The sequence below is a fragment of the Xiphophorus hellerii genome, chromosome 19 (genome assembly GCF_003331165.1).
Source record: "Xiphophorus hellerii strain 12219 chromosome 19, Xiphophorus_hellerii-4.1, whole genome shotgun sequence".
Taxonomy (NCBI): domain Eukaryota; kingdom Metazoa; phylum Chordata; class Actinopteri; order Cyprinodontiformes; family Poeciliidae; genus Xiphophorus; species Xiphophorus hellerii.
Window position 1 is genome coordinate 25,154,195 of NC_045690.1, and position 25,855 is coordinate 25,180,049.

Sequence of the window (25,855 nt, forward strand, 5' to 3'; positions counted from 1 at the left end):
CCCCTGTTTTATTTTCAGCTTATGTGGAGACCAGCAAAAGGCTGTGATGAAAACCCAACTCAACGCCTCCTGAACATACATGTATTCCCTGCTTAAAGATGATGTATTGGGGACAGAAATTGCAACATTTTCATTCGGTGCATTTCACTTTCCCACTGCTTTGTGTCCAATGGTCCAAACTAATTGAAGAGACTTGTTCACTTCCTCACCTGTGGTGGCGCTGCATCAAGAACCACTGAAGGAAACGCCACAAAAGCTTTTGAAGAAGACACTGAGCGCAGAGTGTTATGTACGGTAATGCTTACATTGCACATGTTATCATATCAAACTTCTTTAGTTCTGTCACATGTTGACGTTGGGATTAAGCATTGCCACTTTTTAGCTGCGGGAGTCGAGATTTTTAGTTTTTTCTTTTCTTTCATCTCACTATTTAACTGTTGACTTTCCATAAATCAAGTCTGCAATTTACTTTCTGTCCCTTCCAGTTCACAATCAAAACTCTAAACCGATGATTATTATATTGGATTTAAACTTACGTTTTAACGCAGCTTGACGCGTTAATACTGGACATGATGTTATATGACACTGAGGTATGTAATTTTAATGTACAGCTCTGGATAAAAAGAAAAGCCCAGAGCACTGAACCCCATTGAGAACCTCCTGATTGTTCCACCAAATATTGATTTCTGAACTCTTCCTGAGTTAAAACATTAATATTGTTGTTTCTAAACGAATATGAACTGGTTTTCTTTGCACTATTTGAGGTCTGATTTTGACCATTTCTCACTTTCTGCAAATAAATACTACATTTTCATTTGACTTGGAATTTCAGAGACATGTCAGTAGTTCATAGAGTAAAAGAACAATGTTCCTTTTACTCAAACATGTACCTATAAAGAGTAAAATCAGAGAAACGGATCATTTTATGTGGTCTCTTAATTTTTTTGAGAACTTTATAACAATACAATTTAAAAAACTAGCCAGGATTCATTGTGAATCTTTATACACGTTTTTCTCTCTGTAATGTCCAATCAACACAAAACTGTCCCATGACGTTTTTTTCCCCCCACAAATATAATTTTTTTTATTGTATATAGTATTGAGTTTGTAAGTTTTTTTTTTCCCCATAGTGTTACCACTCTTACTGTTCTCGGATCCTTTTTGGATTAAAGTACACTGAAAGTCCATCCTGCTGGACAAACATTATTCCAGGAAGCTGCGTTTCAGTGCGTGGCACCTGACGAATCTCTTGCGATCATGAATTCGCACCTGTCGATTATGAAACGATGATTTGCGGTTCAACATGTGGCTTGGATCAAACATGAGCAACGTCGGTGTCAATACGTGAGGTTATCTTTGAGGGGGACACCGGCTGATTCCGTCAAACGATCTCGCTGCCTGTTCGGCCAAATAATTACAGAAGATTATCCAATGAGATGATCAGATTTTCTGCTGTTAGCAGTTTGCTGTTTGCTAACTCTAGCGTTAAAAGAGCGCCACCTTAAGAGAGCTCCTTTAGTTTCCACACCGCGACTTTTCAAACAACCAAGATTGTTTTTCCTGCAAGGAAGGAAAAAAAAATTAGTAGAAGCTGTCAGCCTGCTCTATACAGTGAGAGAAAACATTTCATCACGTAGTTATTTCTGTAATTATACTTCTGTTTAAGGGGTTGAGTCATTTTTTTTGTTCCTCATACCTAATCACCAGCAAACAGTTTACTCTTCACCCAATGAATTTTTATGCCTCTATATAATTGTTTTTTGTTTTAAATATACATTATGTGGCCTGTCTAATTTTTTCAGCATTTTCACAGGTGTATCAAGATTTTTCAGTCAGGAGTAAACGACTACAATGACGATGTTTGCATCCTCCGCTTTGAGGCTAAAGTGCGGACACACAGAAAAAAACCGCGTCGTCAACCTTAAGCGCCACAAACTTCACTCCCGGGTTTTAATTTCCACTAACCTCTCCGAGACAATGACCTTTACTGCAGCTATGCTTTCAATTGTATGTATACGGAGAAACAACCCACAGATGATGCATAAAACCCCGCTTTCTCTGAAACACGTCCTCCCACTCGAGTGGAAACGCTGTTATTCACAAGATGTAATGATATGGTTCAGAACAAACAGGGGTCACAGAGAACGCATAACCACCTGTGGCACTAAATACGACATGCATTTTAAATGGAAAAACTCACAACACGCTGTATCCAAGTAGATTCAGCAGGTATAGAATCACATGTTCTCGTAAAGTAAGCCGGAAAATGTTCGACAGACACTTTTTAGCCGGCTCCTTTTTAGCTTGTTCCTTGCCGTTTATGGGTGACATGTTAACAAAAAGCAAAAGTAAAAAAAAAAACAAAACAAAAAAAACGTAGCCACAACAGAATACAAAGTGGAAACAGTTTAAAAGCACTGAGCTGAGAAATCTTTCATTAGCTCATGTAAATGCTACTTGGCACATATCTGAGAGCGTCTGGACGGATCGCCCGCGGCGCTTTGGCCCGCTCGTACACATCCCCAGGCTTCCTCTGCCTCCCGTCGCTCCAGTCAGCTGACAGCCTGGCCCTGAACCCCATTCCTGAATCTTGATTTCACACCGCTCTCTTCTATTTCTATCCTAACAGACTGAGCGGAACGGCACCTCTTGAGGAGCCGCGGCGACTGATTAGAGCCCAATTAGCTGCCCTGTTCCAGGGCTCCTGCGAAAAGGAGGCATGTCGTCTCGCTTCTGAGCCCAGCTCCAGACAGTACGCGCTGTTCTCATTTTCTGGGAGTTCATAGGCAAAAATTAGACAAGTGGAAGAACTAGTCCTTTAAAATGACCTGACCCAAATGGGTCCCAGTGTTCTATGACATGGTATTTTTGAATTCTGATTTATAGCTTATCTTCAGTAGATTCCCTCTAGTGTTTTCCTTTTACTATAAAATCTCAAATCCCAGGCTGGCAACTTCAGTCTCAAAAAAACTGAAGATAGACAGGTGGTTGTACTTGATTACAATGTTTTTTAGCTAACTGTGGCAGCCGTAATCAATTAATTGCAATTATTTGCAAAATAAGCAACATTTTCAATTGGAAAAACCCCTTTTCTGTCGCTACATTTTTGAATAGATGGATATATCAGCTCAGCAACAACAATATTTTTTGTTTTTAATCTGTTATTTAGGTTATTGACTCATCAGATTGGTGTGAAGTGCTATTACACCGAGGCTTGCCACAATAAATTTTCCTGGATGATAAATTGTTGCTAAAATAATTGCGATGAATGACTATATTGTTGTTTTGAGATTGTTTTCAAGTAATATATTGACAACAGCATAATAATGCAAGTTTGCTCTCTCAAGCTCTCAATAAACCTTTAACACAATTACAAAACAAGAAAATAAAACCAGACACGTTAAAAAACAATAAGTAAAACGAAAATGAAAACCACACATAGCAGAAACGATGAATAGACTTGGTTGTGATCTCTCTGTAAACAAAACTGGCCTTCAAAAATTATCAATCACAATGGAAAGTATGTAGGTCATTTTAAGTTATCATGCAATAAATTGATTTATTGCTTATTGGGTCAGGCTCATTTGAACCCATTCAGCTCTCAAGTGTTTGAGGAAGTTCTGGTTGTCCGTGGAGCGTCTTTAAAAAAGAACACTGCTTCACAAATGTGTACCGTGGACGCTGACGTTAGCTTTGAGATGCTACTTCAGGTTTGAATAGGTTGGCTGACAGGCTAGCTCCTTTTAGCACAACTTGAACACAACAATAGTCTCAGCAAATATTAACAACCAGCAGGCAGAGAGGAGCGGCTTTGGCGTCCGTCGCTGTTGTCTGTGTCAGTCGTGCCTCAGATTTACGGGCGTACCAGAAACATACAAATACAAAGGTTCCAGCTGAAAAAATTAATTGTGTTAAAATCCATATAATTAATTCATCAAAATCAGTGCCTTTATCTATCTATCCTAGCTAGCTGGCTATAGAGATGTAGTCTTTACAGATTGTATTTAATTCACAAATGTTTAGAGATCTCAGTTTTGGCAACGTTTAATCAACTTCACGTAGCACGGCAGCAGTAATTCACACTGATAACCAACAGTGAGGCAAACACATCTAATAGTGTGACTTCCTGCTGTGTTGGCATGAGTGAGAATTTTGCCCTCTAATTGACTTGAAAGAAGCTTTAACTTTCTCATGAAAGCCATCACCAGGCTGTATATTTCGGGTGCAAAGAGGCCCTTGCCTGCCAGCTCAGCATTTAGTTCATTCATTAGTGCAGTCGCATCGACAGCAAAGGCCATGTCTGCTTTCTGCTCTGCACCCGAGAGCTCTGGGATGTCCTTGTCTTTCCTCTCGCTAAACTTTGCTTTTAGGTCCTATGTGCTCGATTCTTACAAAAAGAAGATAAGACAAACTTGCCTTGGAACAAAGTGTCATTTTAGCGCTGGAGACAACACCAAACAGTCTCTGATAAGCTCCACATCTGAGAATGGGTTACCGCATCTTGTAATTTAATGCGTAATTACAAGACTAGTCCTGGCTGCTGCGTGCCTGGAAGAGTGGGGCTTTGTAAAATAAAATCCTGTTGCTTTCGCAGTTTAGCTACCGCTTTATGTTCACCACGTTAACCCCGCTTTGCTGATGATTTCAGCAAAGAAACATTCATTAGTCCACATTGTGCTAAAAACTCTGCATTATGCGTCAATATATTGCAAAGTAAGGGGAGTTACCCTTTTACTACAAACCTATGTGGGCTAGTCAAAGATGGTCAGCACATAAAATGTGACTGGTGGACTAAAAAATGCCCAGGTCTGGACTAATAGTGTATTGGGGACAGAAATTGCAACATTTGCTCCATTTTCATTCGGTGCATTTCACTTTCCCACTGCTTTGTGTCCAACAGTCCAAACTAATTGAAGAGACTTGTTCACCTCCTCACCTGTGGTGGCGCTGCACATAGAACCACTGAAGGAAACGCCACAAAGGCTTTTGAAGAAGACACTGAACGCAACTTCTTTCTTCACCAAATGTAAACAAAAATGGAGTAGCATCACACTTCAGCGGTTGTAGGATTTCCGTTTTGTCTTTGGTAAATGACCACGAGCCATTTCTCCTGCTATAGCACTACACTCTCTTGTTTGTTTTGGTCCTATTTACCCAGAATGCTCTGCGCAATAGTCAGCTTTTAGAGCGGTCTCCGGTCTGCGTGTGTCCACACAATGCATTTGAACCGCACCAGAGTTCACTGGATTCGAAGAAACACAGAGGGTTTGTAGGCGAACCGCAGTTTTTGTGGTCTGCATCAGACTTTGTGTAAGCATGACTGAAATGATTTATGGCTTGAAAAAAAATTATGTTTGTTTCTAACAACTAACGTATTGTGATTTAAGTTGTTTGGTTTACGTTTGGAGTTTTGTATAAAACGAATGTATTTTATTTTGTCACAAAGAACTATGTTATCGTGAAATTTGCTTGAACATAAAAGCCTGCGAACCTTGAATAGACTGAGAACCAACATTTGTTAAGGACCTCCGAAGTGGCAGGCGGCCACAAGGTAACCGGCTGGGGTGAATGCACACTAAGACAACCATAGAAAACTGCAATAGATCAGTCAAAGCTGGACTGGAATGTTCTAAGCAAGCTACGGATTCTGTAATACACAGTTTGTTGCATACTTACCTTAGCGTCTCCTTGGAAACAAAGGTGTTTTTGTGTTTCAGTTTATGAGGCCCCACTGAACCATGACATACTGTATATCTACTGTTACACCCTTAATCAATACCCAGCATAAGTCCTAAGGTGGTTTAGAGTTTAAAATGGCTTCAAATAGATACTAAGTGAGAAAGAAATAATCTTCGTTACTCAGACCGGCACAGGAGCCACGTGTGATTAATGCACAGGATCATGTCAAATGATGTAGAGCACCACTCTCAACAAAATGGTGGAATAATAAGAGCCTTTAATGTATGGGCCTGAGTAATGGCTCGCAGCAGTCGCGACAAGATGCCGAAGGTCCCCTGAAAGTCCCTTTTTCGCCATGGCAGACACACTTGTGGCTTCAAGCAGCCGCGGCACTCGATGAAGGGTCTTGAAGTTTCGCCCGGCTCGTTTCATCACCGCCTCTCGCTCCCTTTGTCAAGTCAACTTGACACGACCATCCCCGCCACTCACAAAACTTTTTCTTTCTCTGATTAATTGCAAGCCTTTTAGGCTCTCTCACAATCAGGCCCGGACCGTTTTGCAGCCTTTTTTTTTTTTTTTATTACAAAGTTAAATGTCTTGCGATGGAATACAGTGGCGGTAAATGCCATATCCTTTCAACGTGGCAAGGGTAGGGTAATTGTCTCTGTGGCATAATCGTCCCTCAACAAAAGCCGGTGAAAATGACTGGGTTTTAACATAATAAGGAGCACTGTCATTTTAGTCCTCCCCCTCTCCACAAAATCCTCCCTGCCAGCATTAGTTTGCTTCCCTCTGTCACAGGGCATGTTTATCTCCATCTTAGAGCCTCAATTTTATTCTTTTCTTCACTGCCGATGGCCTGTAATTACACCCTTCTGCTCTTTCTTTCTTTCTTTCTTTTTTTTTTGCATACACTGTTACTCGTCCTGGCAGTGGGCAAAAGCAGCAGTACAGCCGGCTATAAATGTCAACCAAACGCCAATGAAATTCACCAGAAGCAGTTGAAATTTGTGCTTCACTTATCTGAGTCGTGATGGCTTCAACGTCACCTTGTTTGTTCTAAGTATTGTCTTAGGGAGCAGGCAGTTGACAGATGAAATGAATATAATGGAACAAATACAGTCCCTGTCTGACATTGTTATAATGTAATATTAATATTAGGCTTTTAATAATTCATTTTGACCTGTTTACATGTTGGAATGATGGTACACCTAAAAATACAAGAATTCGATTAACGAATTAGAATTTTTTGCGAATGGTCTGTGATACAAATAGGGTCAAAACTGTACATACACACCCAAATATATTCATGCATCTGACTCCTATTTGGAAAAAAGCAAGAACATGGTATGATTCTATGAATGTTTGACAACTCTTCCCATCAGAAACAGTGAAACTCTCCTTTCAAGCAGTTTTCAACAGGTTGGATCTAGCTTGGTAATAACCAGTGTCTTGTTCTACTATTGGCTTCATACAGAGCGTCTGGACTGTTGGCTAGTGAGAAACGATTATTTGTTTGAGTTGTGGGATCTCTTGACGTTTTAAATGATTGTATCTGATTTTACCCAATCGCTAACCTTTAGCTGAGTCTTTTGGAGTATGCCAGCTCGTCCCTGAAGGAAGCTACATTATGAAAGCATACAGATAATTTCGTGTGCTTTAAAACAACCAACCCCTACTGCGAAGAGAGAAGTGCCGAGCACCGACATAAAAAGTATTAAACATTTCTCTTGGCCCGACTTCACTTGCTCTGTATTTGGAAAATGGACTGAATGACTTCGCTCATTTCTTCAATTGCCATTGGCAAACTACAAACCTGTACATGCGGACTACAATTCTAAAACAGGAAATCAATGTCAGGGTTCTCTTGGCAATGGCCAGGAAAGGTTGGATATGTTCCAAAAATGTAATTTTATCCTTTAAAAACGTGCTTTAAACTCTAAACACCAAGTTGTACGTATGTAAGGGATCATTGTCCGTCTGAAAGACTGTTGTCGCCAACTATCAACCATTTAGGTATTGATTAGTGGTGAAGGTGAAAGGTTTTATCTTGCCATTTGGCTTTGGGCAGCTGTACAGTCCAGTAGTGCTTAAAGCTGTTGGTTTCAGAGTCACTGCCTTATTTCTGGGTCTGCACACTACAAAACTTACTTTCTTGTGTATTCACACCAGGGAAGTCCTTTGGTTCTCTTGTTTGGTACCGGACCAGAACCACCCCGACCACTTTCCTGACAATTTGGAGTCAGACGACTGAAACTTTAGTTTGCAGCTGGGTGTTCCAATGTGAAAAGACTTCCAGAACAAACACCAACATTTACCTGATAAAGACAAAACCTGAACTGGGTTTGTGTCAGAAAAGTAGCCAGTTTGGAATAACTCTCCCAGTTCTCACAGGAAAACTGGTCAAATATGCAAACATGGCATTCATCCAAATCTGAGTGTAGGTAAATTTTTTTTAGCCTGTATGTTGAATTTTGAGAAATCAAAATTCACATTAAAGCCAAATTTTTTCCACCAGTATTAAAACTTTCTAAAGTTGTATACTATATTATCACTCAATTCTAGTAAGAGACTGGTTTAAATTACACTTGAGAGTATTAACATTACCTTCTTCACCATGACGTATGTAAACTTTTGACCCGCGCTGTAGATTCAGTGGAGTAAATCTATCAGGTAAAGTGAAGATCCAGGGAGCAAACTCGTGACAAATATCCTATTATCTCCTTTTTTTTAGGAGCAACATATATTTCCCACACTGACAACAATCACAAACACTAAAGTGGATTCTAAAAGGGCTGACAGTAAATTTCAGGCTTAAAATTAAGCCGACACAAGCGTGATCCAAAGAGCAGTCGAGTCGGGGGTGTGCCACTCTGCAGAGGATATACATCTCCTCCAACTTTGAAGCCCATGACGCCTTCAGTGTCGCATCGAAAAAGAAAAGCACCTCAAATTGTCACACAGCTTCTCTGCATCCACCCCTCCCCTCTCTTCCATGTTTGCTCCTCTAATTCTCTGACAATATTCGCTCTGTCTGAAGAGCGCAAAGGCGCGGGGGTAAGTATCACGAAGCAATGCGATGCCGCACCTGCTACTGGGGAGCTGATGTAAGAGAGGGATGAGCATGAATTAAACATTTTCCGAGGGAGTGTGAAGGAGGCGTCTTATTTGCTCGAATACATGCATAAAGTGCACGCTTGCGAAAGCCCCTAATGTTACCTGTCAAAATTCAAGGTTACCAAATGTGCAAGAAGCGAAATTATGCCTTTTCGTGTAACGCCTGGTGATTAGGCTAAATAACTGCTGACGGCAGCAGAAGGAGCGGGTTCAGCTGCGCTGCAGGCCACTCGGCTCGCCTGAACGCGAGAGGGAGAGCGGGTTAAGCTGGCCGACGCTGTGCGAGAGTTAATTAGGTGTGGGGCTAAACTTTGTGGTCTGAGGATTTTCTCTCACTTTCCCCATAAACTGCATTACCTGCCCAATGTAAAATGGCTTTCACAGTTTGAAGCTGTCCGCATTTAAACATAATTAAGGCTGCATTATTTACAACTGGAAATGCACAGAGACATCAGTCGGTGACCAAGGTCTAATCTTTTCCTCCTGTTGGTAAACGCAGCAGTTCTATGCAATGCCAGGTTGTCCTGGCGACGCTAATCTAGCTGGCTAGTTTCTAAGGTAAGAAGACTCTGTACGTTAGCCATTTTCAGTAGCTGCGTTTCCTTTACAGACGTGCACAAGACTTTGTCAATGTTCCGCTAATAACGAAAAAGAACAATTTCTCAATTGTGATGTTGCTATTGAATAAGAAACTCAATTAAAATCATATGTGAATAGGTTTGTTCATATAAGTCATTAAAAACACGCCACGCCGTCATTCTCAGACTGCTTCCTGTTTTCTTCTTCGTGGTTTGCGCCTATAGTTACATTTGGTTGTTGGTCATGTGACTCGTATAAAAGTGTTTCCATTGTAGTTTTGCGAAAAAAAATTTAGGCCAAAAAACCCACCTCATAACAGCGCCAAAACTTTATATTGAAAAATTTAATTTTTCCAAAATTGTCCTGTTTCCATTGAGTAAATGTATTTTCCAAATGTCAAGTTGCGCAATTATGATTAATGAAAAAGTGCAGCTAGTGATGTATTCGTTTTTGATGACGTCAAGACGTGTCTACTGTTCATTCAGCTCCGTATCTGCAGGTTTCAGCAAGTCAAATTTAGGACGTTTTAAGTCTTCTCTTATGTCGCTCTGAATAAAATTTAAGACTTAAGAAACTGTTTCTCTACAGCCTTAACCTTGTATGGATTGGCAATAGAAGTGAGCCAGTGGCGAAAAAGAGCGATGTCCAGCTTACTGCCAATAAATTTGCACTTACTCAGGATGGAGGAAAAAGCGACCTAGCTACCTAGCAAGGATATATTAGCAGCTAGTTACCCGTAGCCTCAACTGCCTCTAGTCACAGAAACTGACAGAAAAGTCCACTGAGAAAAAAAATCTACATTAAACAGTCCTGCCTTGATAAATGTAAGCGGTCTTGTCACAAAGCCTTTGTATATATTTACACAAGACCGCTGTCTAGGTATTTTCAGATGTCAGCTGTAGTTGTCATGCCAGGCCACTGGGTGGCACTGTGATTTTAGCATGCCATCGAACACGTGTGAGCTTTTGACCCTTAGCTTCCACCTCATTGTAAATGGTAATCCGTCTCCATCTCCCATGAGCGAAGTCCTCATGTAACGCATTCATTCCTTATCAGAAATGTCATTTTGGACTCTTTTAGGACAAAAATATTTGTTTACTAAGTGGAGTAAACAAGAGGCCAACTCATTCAGTACCTTTGCGGCTTTAAGTGTAGGCTCAGCCTCTATCAAAACCCTGTTGTAGAGCAACTGCTCTAAAACAGGGTCGCTTCTGCTCCTAATATAAATAAGTAATGACCACTCACGTCAGAAAGGCTATAAAAGCCGTACTAAGTGCTGTTATAATATTTTTTTATTCTGGAGCTTTAAAAAGAGAAATAGGCGTCGGAATGTCTCTAATTATAACCCTTCAATACCACTGGTTGGAGCGATGTAGATAAAGTGTTTTCATTTAATTACATTATATTTCCTTTTGCTTTAATAAACTCTTTGAGTGAGAAACTGTCACAAAAAAACCCCCAGCTTTGATTAAACGCTGTCATGTACTTTTCCATCCAAGTACAACATAAAAATATGCCGGGAAATGATTGAAAATGATTTGCTTCAAGGCCAAATCAGATCGCCCTTTTTTTGAATGCGCATAACGGCTCTACTTATTGTTTCTGGGAGACCAATTAGGCAAAAGATTTAACAAGCAGATGTTTTCTGTCAATATATTGTAGCCTCTGCTTCTGTGATTTAGAAGTTTGTTTTTTTGTTTTGCTTAAACTTGCCATGTGAAGCCCTTCAGATCTTAGAGGGGAAACAAAAAAAATCTCCTGAGCTGAAAATTAGCTACAGTATATTTCTATTTGGCCAATTTGCTAGCCAAACCATTTTAGCCCTGATTTAAGTGCGCTGTGTAGAAGAATGTCATTTGGTCCGCTTAGTTTTCATTTTCTACAGGTATGAGGTTGGACTGAAATCTGGATAACAAAAATCCTTTTTCCAATTCCAGATGATGTAGCCAAACTGCTTATGTGTCAAAGTGATCATTTTCTCACAGAACCTAACGGAGCCCAAGTTATCACCTATGATACTTTACACAATATTCTGCCCAGTTAAGCCGGGCTGCCACAATTTTTGACAATGTTGAAAATCTTTGCAGTATAAACATCACGACCAAGTCATCTTACATCCCTGCATATACACCAGTTTACTCTATGCAGGCGCTTTGTCTGCGATAACGAAAATTCCCTCATCAGCGAAAGCCATTCAGAGTGCTTAAAGTGGCTCCACCTGAAGGCAGCTTGACCTAAATTCTGATTAATTCAGTAGCTTGACCACTTGGAGACATTCTTACACCATGCAGTTGGACTCTGCTTCACTCTGATGTTCAGAGCGACACATGAATGGAACGCACTAACACAAAACATTAAAGAAAGTCGTGCTTACAGTTTCATGAAGCAATTAACAATGCGCTATAAAAATAATAGGTGTGCTGTACATGCATGTTTGTGTATTTATGAAAGTAGAGATGTTATTGTACATGTATGAGCTATACATATGAGAGTACAATAGTAAAAGACAGAGGTGTGCAAAGTGTGGCCCGGGGGCCATGTGTGGCCCTGGCCATGATTTCGATCAGCCCCCTCGCCACAAGACAAGATCAATAATCTAATTTGTCCAATAAATGGAAAACAGACGACCCCAAAAATGTGTACATTTTCTGTTTTTCCGTCCAAAAAGTGAACAGTCAGAAACCTTTTTAATGTTTCTGGTCATTAAGGTTGGTGGATTTTGTTTAATTTTTTTAAAGTTGTTTATTTTTCAAGAAGGTAAAGCAAACAAACAAACAAACAAACAAAAAATAACAATAAACACATTTTTGCATGTTTAATTGAAACATGCAAAAAAAAAAAAAGAGTTTATTGTGTGTAGTTTAAATTGTCCAGTTTTGAGCCGCAGGGCAAAAAGCTTGGAAACCTCCGGTATGAGAGAGAGAGGAGACTACAACTTAAATGAACGTTTATTTTGTTTTTATGTAAGAGAAATCTAAAGTATCTCCCCATGTGGAACTATAATCCAGGTTATTTTAATACTTCATCTGTAACATGATTTTTTTTTTTTGTAAATGTAAGCAGCCTCCATGTAAGCTGACCCCAAGAAGAACAGCAGACGCAGCACGCTGCTGATGCTAATGGGAATCTCAAAAAACATCAACATCTTCAGAGCACTGAAGACCCAGACGGTCAGATGATCCTCAAATTCAGAGGAGAAAAATTAGACAATATTATTATAGGTAAAGTAACAAATTCCCTCCTGAAGCAGAAGAGTAAATTGGACTCCCTTCAGCCCAATACATACAAAACCATGTTCATCAATATCAACACACATACTTCACACGTGACAGGAGTTAATGCTCTGTAACATACGCTTCACTAATTTATGTCAAGAGTCGCATAAAATGGGTTTTTGATGCACTAAGGCAAGAGAGAAAACCGTGTAAATGAACTTTGACCTTTGACTCATTCTGTGCCACCAATCAATTGGCTAAATGTAAGCACGACAAAATAAAGCAAAAACAGAAATAAATAGAGAAAGAAGGTTAAATATGAAGTAAACTGATGCAGTTTGAATCAGTTCCTATTACAGAACTTATAGATTATTCAGTTTAATTTGGTATTAACTATTTATTCAAGTGAATTTGATTGCATTTTCAACTCATTAATATTAAGAAATTATTTCCCAAATGATTTTTTTTTTTAGAAAATACTATTTCAACATTCTAAGACAGTTTAATGTCAAACCATGACAAGACTTAAGTTTACAATTTTAAACTTTTAACTATAAATGCTGATGTCTCGGTGCTGAGATTACTGTAAGTTCACCTGACCATGGGTTTAATGCCGTTCCAGCTTTTCTTTTTTTTTTTGTGCAGAGTGGTTCTTGCTATTAATAGCACACAGAATATTCTGGGATGTTCCAACCACTTGGCAGGTTCCTGGAGTTGGACGCCGTTTAGTTTTGCTTGGCATCGACTCTAAACAGCAGTTTTGGCTGACGGAAATTCTTTTTTTTAAACCACTTAATGAAAAACATAATATGCAAAACAGGCCATTTTGGCCAAGTAGACAATTTTTTTTTTTTTTTTTTGCAGAGCATATGTGCAAAATGACAACTCCTTCAAAGTGACAGCGGTATAGTTCCTGATAGCAAAAACTGGTAAAAAAAAAAAAAAGAACAACAAAAGAAAAAAAAGTGAGCTTTATTGGAAATTCACTTTTATCAAACTGCAGAGGCACGGAGACAAAACGAGGCACACGGAATAAATCCGATCCATCACCTGAGCTCAAACTGTGCAGTCCCGGGCAGAAGATGTTCTCGGATGTTGCGCTATCAGAAACGTTTAATCTCATTTCATGCCACTCACCAACAAAAACCGCTGAGAGCTATTCCTGAGGCATGAATCACTTAACCAGTGACGTTTATTAAACATGCTCTAATTCCTCTTTCTGCTGGATTTTGTTTGCACGATTACCACAATGCAGTAACCAGGAGCATATCTGTTCTGCATCGTTGACGGAGGAGTGCTGCCGGTGGAGGAGTCTCCTTGCTGTCAGTTCCAGGGTTTCACATTCGAGAGGATCTGGCATTTATGAAGCTTTTAAATGATTTCAATTTAACCTCAAGTGAATAAAACCACACAACACCAGTTACGTCAAAGTATTAATGCAATAAATATGAAGCCAGAATGGAATTTGTGAAAACTTAGTTACGCAGCCAAAACACCGAGATATATGAATATTAACAAAAAATAAAAACGTAAAACTGAAGATCAGAGATTTGTGGCTAACTTTCAGTTTGCTAGGTTTGCTCCTGATTTTAGCAGATTTCTCTTGGCAAATGTTAAATAATAGTGTTTAACATATTTTCTCAACCACTTCTGCTTAAGGGGTGAGTGAGTATTTGTAATGGAAACAGGAGACATGAATAAGAAAGAAAACAGTGACTGCTAAGCTAACATCCACAGACCTTTTCTCCGCTCTTTTTAGGATACAACATCGTTCTTCTTTATTTCCATAAATGCCAGATTTATGTTGTTGATTACTGACAGTTATTTACTGTAAAAAAAAATTTATATATATATATACTGTGTATATATATATATATATATATACACAGTATATATATATATTTGCACTGTATTTTTTTAAACATTATCTGAGGAAACAGAAGCACAAGTTTCTGAGATTTTTGCTATTTGTTTTTGCTATTTTTGGTATTTTATACATTTCACTTCTCAACTATGCACTGCTTTGTTTTGATCTGTCGCATGAAATGACAAAATGAAGTGAAATGTGAGGCTACAATGTGACACCTGCTGCTGGTGTTCCTACTAAAACCAGGAAGATAGAGCATCCAGTTGTTAAAGCCTTCCACTGCTTCCCTGCAGCTCAGAGAATTAAAATTATTCTGTTAGTTTATAAATCACTGAACAGCTTAGCACCAAAACACTAAATTTTGGAAGGATAAATCTGCCTGAGGAGATGAAAAAAGGAGCTGTTGTGTTCCCCAGATCAATTTATTTAAGACTATTGTCTCAAACTTTCTACTTTGTAATTATGTAAATGCTTACAAACCTTGAGTCAACTTTTGACAAGCCGCTTTTTTGAAAATTTTTATACTCGTCTAATTCCAAGTTGCTCCATTTTAATGTGTCACGACTAAATCAACGGCTTCATAAATCTCAAACTGTGACATTGATGACACTGAACGCCTTCGCACCACGATACGTTAGAGATCTGCTGCTGCTGTTTCAACCTTCCAGACCTCTCAGATTCTGGTTCTGGTTCTGGTTCTGCTCAGTATCACCCAGAACCGGAACCAAACACGGACAAGCAGCTTTCAGCTTCCAGAGCAAACTTCCAGAAAACTGCAAAACAACCAAAACACTGAATTCCTATAAATGAAAGCTAAACCCCATCTGTTTACAGCTGCCTTTGATTAGTAGTAAGTGAACATTGATCAACATATTTGATGTTGATGACATTGATGATGGCATTTGACAAAATGTAACATTTACTGCTTGTCTGGTACTTCCTGTTTGACATTGTTATGGTGTAAATCGCTTTAATCTGCCTTGTTGCTGATGTGCTTCACCAATAAACTTGACTTGACACTTTGGGTCTCACTGTAACTCCAACCGTTTTCTATGAGGGGCCGTTTAGGACAAAATTTACGTTTTGTCTCTCACACACTACCAAAAAGTCTCGCATACTCCAAAAAAGTAGCCACGCACACTCCAAAAAATTACGTTTTGTCTCTCACACACTACCAAAAACTCTCGCATACTCCAAAAAAGTAGCCACGCACACTCCAAAAAATTACGTTTTGTCTCTCACACACTACCAAAAACTCACGCATACTCAAAAAAATTACATTTTGTCTCTCACACACTACCAAAAACTCACGCATACTCAAAAAAATAGCCACGCACACTCAAAAATTACTCACGCACATTCAAAAAATACTCAAATTGCGTATACACACACTACTAAAATGTCACACACACACACACAAACGTTAACTTTCTCGCTCACATACACTGCTAACAGCTCGCTCACATACACACAAACGTTAACTTTCTCGCTCACATACACTACTACCAGCTCGCGCACATACACACAAACGTTAACTTTCTCGCTCACATACACTGCTAACAGCTCGCACACACACAGACGTTTATCTCTCACATACACAAGACTAAAGTTGAACACACACACAGTACTAAGACTCGTTTTATGTATGTGTGAGAGCGAGACTTTTTATGAATGTGTGAGAGCGAGACTCTTTTTGAATGTGTGAGAGCGACACTCTTTTTGAATGTGTGAGAGTTGTCACGGAAGAGGCGGGGCATAATTTTTGGATCAAACTGCGCATGCGTAGATCCTAAACTATAAGTTTCGATTGTTGACTCACTGTATGTTCTATTACTTAGTATATTTGTGCTTTTAAATATATATAGAACGTTTAACTTTCTTGTAGATTAAATGTGCTATAGAAATAAATGAATCTGATTGATTGATTAAAAATAGCAAAATTGCTGTAGTACAATCTGTCCACTGGGTGCCAGATTGTAGCACTGCGGGCAGTCGTTGAATCGTTTAATGCGCCTGTCAAAGTGCTGGTTGCCTCCGGAGAAGATAGAATGGTGTTTAAAATGGCAGCTGCCTGACCAATTCTCTCTCGTTTCGAATTAGAGTTAGCCATGTTCGGTATAGCAAACTCTTTCTTCTTCGGCACTAGTTGGCGCCGGTTAATAATTCCTGTAATACTGGCACCCAGTGGACAGATTGTACTACAGCAATTTTGCTATTTTTAATCAATCAATCAGATTCATTTATTTCTATAGCACATTTAATCTACAAGAAAGTTAAACGTTCTATATATATTTAAAAGCACAAATATACTAAGTAATAGAACATACAGTGAGTCAACAATCGAAACTTATAGTTTAGGATCTACGCATGCGCAGTTTGATCCAAAAATTATGCCCCGCCTCTTCCGTGACAACTCTCACACATTCATAAAGAGTGTCGCTCTCACACATTCAAAAAGAGTCTCGCTCTCACACATTCATAAAGAGTGTCGCTCTCACACATTCATAAAAAGTCTCGCTCTCACACATACATAAAACGAGTCTTAGTACTGTGTGTGTGTTCAACTTTAGTCTTGTGTATGTGAGAGATAAACGTCTGTGTGTGTGCGAGCTGTTAGCAGTGTATGTGAGCGAGAAAGTTAACGTTTGTGTGTATGTGCGCGAGCTGGTAGTAGTGTATGTGAGCGAGAAAGTTAACGTTTGTGAATGTGCGAGCTGTTAGTACAGTGTATGTGAGCGAGCTGATAGTAGTGTATGTGAGCGAGAAAGTTAACGTTTGTGTGTGTGTGTGTGACATTTTAGTAGTGTGTGTATACGCAATTTGAGTATTTTTTGAATGTGCGTGAGTAATTTTTGAGTGTGCGTGGCTATTTTTTTGAGTATGCGTGAGTTTTTGGTAGTGTGTGAGGGACAAAACGTAATTTTTTGGAGTGTGCGTGGCTATTTTTTTGGAGTATGCGTGAGTTTTTGGTAGTGTGTGAGGGACAAAACGTAATTTTTTGGAGTGTGCGTGGCTACTTTTTTGGAGTATGCGAGAGTTTTTGGTAGTGTGTGAGAGACAAAACGTAAATTTTGTCCTAAACGGCCCCTCATAGTTTTCTCTGCAATTCCCCCCTCACACACCTGATGTAGAAGAAGAAAAGATGCATCCTCATCCTCGCACATCCTCATCCTCGCATTTCTTCCATCACCCTGAACTCGGCCGCTGCCAAGTCCTGATGCGTCTCCTCCGATCATCCACTCGCATCGTTGCCATTTCCAAAACGGCTAAAGGCCCGAATCTCTCGACGCGTCACAAAAAGAGGAAACGGCAGAACTAATTGCGGCAGCGAGGGCCGTGCGGGCCGGCCGGCGGGCGGACGCTCGCCGAGGCCTAAACATGCTAAATGAAATCCGAAGAAGGCACATGCGTGTACGCATTCCCTCAGTAAGAGTCGAGCAGTACGAGCTAATGACGCGCGGCTGCATCGCGCCGATCTCGCATACATCAACTCGACGAACCACCGGAGAAAGACATTCATTAGACGGGACGGTCATTACGGCGGGCGCCGTTTAATGCTCGGTTAACCGCACCGACTTGTAGAGCCGCGCGTCTCTATCTGCAGAACATCTCTGCTCTCAGTCTGACCATTTTTTCTGCCAACCTTCAGGCTAAGATTTCCTGTAAGTGCTTTGATCTCTGATGGACGGGATCATGGCGCCCCGGCAGGTATGCTCTCGACGTTTTCAACACATAACCCCCCCCAGCCCACTGACAAGGTGAGAAAATCTGCAAAGAACAGACAGGAAGTGACTGCTTCCACTTGTGCTCTGACTGACAGCTGAGCATGGGGGGGACTGTGTCTTACATGCAATGTGAAAGAGGGGGAGGACTGGGATTATGGGGGGTGGTTAGGGTCACATTTGACCCCCCCCACCCCACCCCTCATCCCTACATGTACAGGAAGGTGCATCTCTTCAGAGCACCCTGGTGTTGCCTTAACAGCGATGCTCAAATCAAATCACAGCCGCGCCAGAGGGAAATGGAGTCTGAGATGCAGAGCTGTCATCGTTTAGGCTATAAATCTTTCAAATCCAACCCCCACTGCACTCCCACCCCCACCCCTCCATCACCCATCTGTACATCCGGGCTGCAGAAGCCGCCGCTCTGCAGGAAGGTTTATTTCTCCCGAGGAGAACGTTTGCAGATTTCGGAGCAGGGAAAATCGGGTGGGGAAATAAATCAGAGCTCATAGCACGTATTAATTTGACAAGCCGGGAACAACGCGGGCGTCGGAAATAGGGCAGAGTGAGGTGTAACGACAAGTGTGTGCGCGTGTCTACGGGGGTGTGCTGGCGTGTGTGTGGGTGTGTTTGTGTGTGTTCGCCTGTGGTCACTGCTAATGAACTCGGTGTTTGATTTGCTTGTGGACACAACTTTCAGTGGTGTGTTCTCTAAAGCCTCTTGTGTGGACACAAACATGGAGCGTGTGTGCAGATGCCAGCGGCGCCAGCCGAGGGAGGGGCGGCTAGAGGGGGGAGGGGGGGCAGAGCTGGCCTTCATGTTTTCATACCCAACCTCTTTTATTTAGGAACGTAAAATTAGGACATGGGAGGACAAGTCGGTGAGTTGCAGCGTTTACTTATTCATTCTCCGGCTAACGGGGCAGCGCTATGTAAAATGTACTTTTTTGAGCTTTACTTCATGTTATAATGTTTCCTCATCAAAATTATACCCGGAGCATTACGTTGATTCTTTCATGAATGTTTGAGAAGCTCTTTAATTTCCCATGGCAATCATTCATCTGTGCAGAACGCCTGGTTGGACCCAGCCACCCTAGACCAGAGGAGGAGCTTCGAGGACGAAACTCCTCCTCTGTTCTGCAGTTTTCAAGCTTCAGAGGTTCCTCCTCACAGAGCAGCTCTCCCCCACTCAGCTCCTTCAGACTAGCCAGCAGCAATTAGCAAACAGCGCATCTGCTGGAACAGCGCAACGGCGCATTATAGGAGCCACTTCTCAGTGCAACGCTGGTGAAGACATTGTTAAAGGGTTAACACAGGAGCCGTGTTGTGATGACTTCCTGAAGGCGGAGCTTCAGAAAGAGCAGGAGCTTCTTAAAGAGACAGAGCCCCAATTTCAAGACGTCAAATTACAAAGTCAAGTTTCTTTTAAGCCATATTTGATATAAACAGCATAGTGCTATAACATGGCACTATGTGCCTGGAAAACACATTTTAGTTTGACTGTAGGACACCTGGGCCCTTGCTTATAGCAACACCTAAAATAATAATTGTTGGATATTATACAAAAATACATTTTCCATCAAATCGTTAATAAAAGTATCATCTTTATCGCAGCTGATGGAAACCCTGAGTTCAGTTTCTCACACATTTAGACTATCTAAATAAAACGACCCATGCTTAAAACTTCACCTCAAAAATATGCTCCTTACAAAAACAATGTTCTGTTCTGGGTAGAACATGCACCTGCAAACTTGGCTTGGGTTCCTTTTGAATCCATTAGGTGGAGGGGCTCGGCTCGTTGCCTTGGTTTCCTTAATGGAGGACTTCAGCTCATCTGCATTGTTGGCTCAGGCGTCTCTCATCTCCTGCTTGACAAACGTCCAGTAATTCCCTGTCGGCCACAGTCGGGACACTGTGCCCAGCGGCTAAGCTCAGTGACTCCATGGTTGTTCCAGCTGGTCACCAGAGGGCGCCGTCAGGGTGTGGAGGTGGACGGGATTTGACTCATTACTGTCTGGATCTCTGAAACTCGTACTTGGTGCCTCTCCACTTTTCCTTCACATTTTGGGATCTTGATTTTCAAACGAGGGACAAAATATTAACTGAATTTGACAAAAAAAAAAAATAAATAAATAAATTTTGTTTACTGGTGCTACCATCCAGTTCTTTTTAAGGTTTTCTCTGGCTCAGAGGAGGCCCAGCCTATTCTCTAATGAACTTTTTGTCTTTTCTCCCACATTTTCTTCCTTCCACCTGACTTTCCCTTGTTCTTCCTATATGCAGCCCGCTGCTTTCAGAGTGATCAGATGGCCTCAATCATCCGTCCACCTAGTGATTGTGTAGGCGTATAGCAGCTGCTGCACTTTTGTACCAAAAGTAACTTTTTGGATCATTTTTTTGATTGTTATATTCACATTTTCAAATAAAAAAATTTAAGATTACATAATGGAAAAAAACTTTTTCTAATATATTTTCATATGTTTAGGGGATCAACTTATAGTTATGGTAAGTTTCTTTATAAACAAAAAGAAAAGAAAAATATGTGATTACTGAAGCAACAACAAACGTTTTCATGACATTCTCCTTTATTTAGATGCACCTGTAGTTGAGATGAATTTTCCAACTCCCCCCACTGCCAAAACGATCAGTGGGGCCCGCCACCAAGACCGCCCATTTTCAAACTTTCTGGAGCCGCCCCTGGCTCCGGCAGCGCTTTTCTCCCCTCTCTCTCTCTCTCTGCTGCGCACAGCTCTGCTCAGGAAACCAAACTCACCTGCAGAGGCAGGTGCACACCTCACATCACGCGCTTTTCCAACATACATGCGCGCGTGCACGCCCACACACACACACCCCCACACACACACACACAGCGACACTTTGACACACATTTATCTCCACTTGCATGTCAAAATCCAACACAAAAATGAAAAAAAAAAGCAATTTTCCTCCTAATTCGCGCAGAGAATCGTGTCCTGAATGCAACTTAGCGGGGAAATAAAGCCTCTCAAACTGCGCTTCAGTCGGACACCCAGCAGGTTATGTTCAGAATATATATTTTTTTGTTTGTCTGTTTTTCTTCCCCCTGTTAAATACCTTCACTGGCGACGGATTCTGCAGGGAAATCCTGCATCCAACTTTATGCGCCCCGGTATATAAGGACGCCGCCAAAAGCTCCGTAATGAGCGCGAAGACGAGACCGAAAAACAGGTCAGACAGCCCGCCGCTCTGCAGCGAGCATCCCCCGCAGCTCCCCGCATTCATCCCGCACAAGTTCGGCCGCTTTCGCGCACAACTTACCGATGAGAGCCAGATGAAGAAAGTACAGTCCGAGGAAGTCCATAACGGAGTAATTCAGATGGATGCAAATCCCGGCCAAGGAGACAGGCGTTGCGCCGCGATGAGGATAATAATAATAACAATATTTAAAAAAAAGAATAATTGGAATAATAATTTTTTTTAAAAAAAGCAGGGCTCCCCTCCTTCTGCTGTAATTGGCACCGAAATTAAAGAGCGAAAGAATCGGAGCTATTTCTCAAGTGATGACTGGCCACTTACGCTGACGCTGAAATCCACAGCAGTGCGTGAAAAAACAGCAGCGGAGCTGAGCAGCATCTTTTCTTTTTTTCCTTTTTCTTTAAAGGAGTCAAACTTTTTTTTTTTTTTTTGCTCGTTTTTTCTTTTATTTCCTGTCTGGAAGGCGATTGTAGCTCCGAAATTCTCAATAGAGATGCTGGAAATTTTATATATATATATATATAAAAATTAAGAAATATATATATATATATATATGTGGTTTAAAAATGATATTTTGTTTCAAATCTTGCGCCTATTGAACATCCCTGACTGCTTCATCAGATCCGTCCCGAGCGGCTGTTTGCTCTCCTCTTCGCCTCCACCTGCGCGCAGCCTGGAAACTGCGGATGAATCACTGAATCACTGGCGCGTCGGTTTCTTTCTCCGATTCTCCCCCTCTTCTTCTTCTTCTTCTTCTTCTGCTTTGTCTTCTTTTGCGCTTTCCGACCTGAGAGGCAGCCCGTGTGATCCTTGGCTGCTGGGTGTGGGGGTTTGGGGGAAGGAGGGTTGATGGGGTGCCCAGCACCTTTAAAATAATAAGAATAAAAAAATAAATAATAATTAAAAAAAAAACTGAGTGAAAAAAAAACCAATCCTGGCCAAAGAGTTGAAATAGGGCAAGTGAAATCGATAGCCTATTTCACACAGCCATAAAATGGAAATAACAAAACTGGAAAATGGTGTACAGGAGAGTGTGGGTACAGTTCATCTGCTCTTTCACCTCATAGTGGAGTTGTTGTTTTGTTTTGTTCTGTTTTTTTTTGTTTTTTTTAAAGAAACTTGTAGTAAAATGGAAGAATTTGTGATTTGTATTGATGTTTGAGGCAGCAGACATCATGTCTGGGTCACCACAAAGAGCCTCATGACCTGTTCCAGGCGCTACCTGAATCTGCATTGTTTTTTAATAACTTCATAATGCATTTTGACCTTTTTTTTTCCTCCAAGTGGATTGTGCAACACTTAACATCAATGAGTTTTGAAAAAAAAAAAAAAAACAACTAAGAAATTTATTCTCAAGTCTTGAATTTTAGGCAGTTTGTTCTGGAACCTCATTGGCCGTTGACTTGATATGTACAGTTGAAGCCAGAAGTTTACATACACCTATAAACAGACACACACACACACACACACCAAACAAAATTCTCACTGTCTGGAATTAAGACAGACTAAACTAATCTTGTTTTAGGTCCGTTTGAACGACCAAAATTATATCGATTTGCTAAATGTCAGAGTGATGTGAGAATCTGTCAAAGATTTATTTATTAAGGTCTTCAAAATCGAAGGCCAGATGATGATGAACTTCTGATAGGTTAACTGACACGTTTGAGTTAATTGGAGGCTCATCTGTGGATGTATCCTATGGCCACCGCTTTCTTGTTTTGAAAGCCAAAATAAATAAAAAGATATGAGGAAGAGAATGATGAGTTCCAGTTGGATTCATCCGCAGGAACAATTTCCAGATTCTTGAAAGTTCCGCGATTCATCTGTTCAATCAGTTATATGTGAGTGTAGACATGATGGGAATGTCCAGCCCTCACACCTGAGCGGTGTGACGGCTGGATGAGACCCTCATCTCTGGGTGTGTGTCCCAGAGATGAGGGTGTTTAGAGGTCTCAGAGGAAAGTGGCGTACTTTTTAAAGTAGATGGCATCATGAGGGAAAACCGTTAGGTGGAAATATTGAAGCAACATCTTATGACATCAGCCATAAAGTTTATCTCCAACTGGGTCTTCCAAATTGACACTAACCCTAAGCATTCAGCCAGTACTGCATCGAGTCCTGACATCAAGCTGATGGATTGGAGCAGAAACTCTTGAGCCAGGCATTCCTGTCCAACACCGGTGTCTGACCTCACTCATGACTCTAAATGCTGCGGAAAGCCTTGCCAGATACGTAAAAGGTGACATATCTGGCATCAGAAACATACATGGAGTAATGCCTCATTCTTTCATGCATGTTTGAGAAATTCTTTAATCTCCATGGCCACCATTCAGCTGAGCAAAACACCTCCTCAAAGGAGGAGCCCCGCCTTTGAGACGCAGCTCCTCTGTAGCTTCTGCGCTTTCGCCTTGCAGAGTAGCTCACCACCAGTCCTCCCACTCTCAGCTCCTTCAGACTAGCCAGCAGCAATTAGCAAACACCTTATGGAACGATGCATCTGCTGAACTCATTATAGGAGCTACTTCTCAATGCAACACTGGTAAAGATGTTGTTAGAGGGTCAACAGAGGAGCCATGTAGTGATGACTTTCTGAAGGCGGAGTTTCAGAAAGAGCAGGAGTTTTTAAAGATACGGAGGCCCAATTTCAAGGTGTTAAATTACAAGGTGAAGTTTCTCGTAAGTCATATTTGATATATAGCATTTTTATAACCATTGAAGGTAACATAGTTGCTTAATTTTGCTGCAAAATGATACGATGTGCCCAGAAAATACGTAATACCTCCACGTCCAGAAAGGTACACCACGTAAGTTTATACTTTAGGTGTATTTGGGTTTGTGTCTGAATAGATTAAAGGAAATTCACATTGAATTCAAATTCGCACCGAGTTCCTGTTTGTGTCGTGCATCGAATTCCACCTCAAGCGCAAAAATGCAACTCGTATGCCTCTTTAGTCGCCCAAAACTAACGTCACGCCAATTCTGCAGGGATGTAAACCTAAAGCCCACACCGTCTACAGAGCATCCTCACGCTCTCCTTTCGAAACAAAACCAAGAGTAATCTATTTTCATCTGGGTTTTTGGGACAGCAGCAGTGATTGACGCATTAGGCAATCTTTACTGTGATTATTTTGAGATGTAACCCACTTTTTCCTCATCTTCTGCTCCGTGCGCCCGGAACATCCCGGTTCAGATCCAGGAGAATCCGTCGAGGCGCATATGTTTGGAGTGGCGTGCGCCGACAGCTGCTCTGCGTGTTCAGTTCTGACATTGCTTTTTATGTTTCGGTCAGAGTCTGAATTTTCTTTCAAGCCGTTAAAGCCCTCGCAGCTGACAAATTAAATTTTGAGCAGTTGCCCCGTTGGGACTTGTTTTCCCTTCTCCAGCCTATTCTTGGACGTTTTACAGCTTCTCGTTGACACTTTCATCTGAACGCTTGCTTGTGCAGTTGGTGAAAAGAAGAAATAAAAATTCCACTAATGGAAATATAAGAAAATTGACGCCTATTTTTTGTAAAAGAAAATAAAAGTGCCAGACACCACAGACCTCTTTTAAGCTATCTAGTCTTTTCAAAAGGAACGTGGGGACACTGCGACTCTGAGAATCTGGTTGCTGAGATGGTGGGAGGGCTGAGAGTGGAGAGTCTGCAGGGGGCGAGACGTATCTGGGTGGATTTGTCCTCCAATGCCCACTGCGAGAATTCCTCACAGCTTGCCGCAACCTTTGTAGTCGATTTCTCCACTAAAAAGCCAAACTGTGTCTTTCACCGTCTTTATATCCGTGGAGTTTTCTCTGCGGCCCTGAGGATGCGTTCAGTTACTTTAGGGTTACAAACATAGTCTCTAAAGCCAGCATAATATTTAAACACTCTTCCAGGTCTTTCAGATGCCAACACAGACAAGCATAGACCAGGACAAGATGGTCTAGACCACTTTCAGCGTCTAGAAACGTCAAAAGTGGCATGCATATCTAATCATCTAAATAAACATTTAAGGCTGGAGCGTTCTGCATCTTTGGCCACTAAAGAGAGTGAAACACCTGAATGTAATGATTTGCATGGACAAATCAATATCTTTAGCAATACGACGTCTTTCGCAAATACAAACGGGCAATTTAGACTCATGTCTAATTTCTTTTCCATTTCAGAACTGTACTACTTTGTCTCAATCTATCAAATAGCTGTGCTTGGCAAGGCAACCGATGTGTGTGTGTGTGTGTGTGGAGACTTTTAGGCACATTTTTGGAACTTCTTCTTGGACTGTGTAGACTCAAGAAGAGGAAAAAATAGCAACAGAGTCCAAGGTTTGGACTCCTTGGCGGTGGTCCAGAATCAGATAACCTGAGAACCTCCTGCAGCAACAACGAACCTCACCGCCTTGCTGTTGGGCAAGGAAAGGACGATACAATCCTTACTGGGGATTTCAGAACATTGTACGCCAACGTTC

The 25,855-nt window shown here is 41.1% G+C and overlaps 1 protein-coding gene across 1 annotated transcript in view; it reads right to left on the minus strand.

The window, feature by feature from the left end:
• The window catches only part of gfra4a (GDNF family receptor alpha 4a), a 187,555-nt gene extending 165,337 nt beyond the window's left edge, over positions 1-22,218 (minus strand). Inside the window, exon 1 of the mRNA XM_032547564.1 lies at positions 21,477-22,218. Within this exon, the coding sequence (XP_032403455.1) occupies positions 21,477-21,519 (43 nt within the window). The 5' untranslated portion in view covers positions 21,520-22,218. The remainder of the gene's footprint in view (positions 1-21,476) is intronic.
• Positions 22,219-25,855: the final 3,637 nt, after the last annotated feature.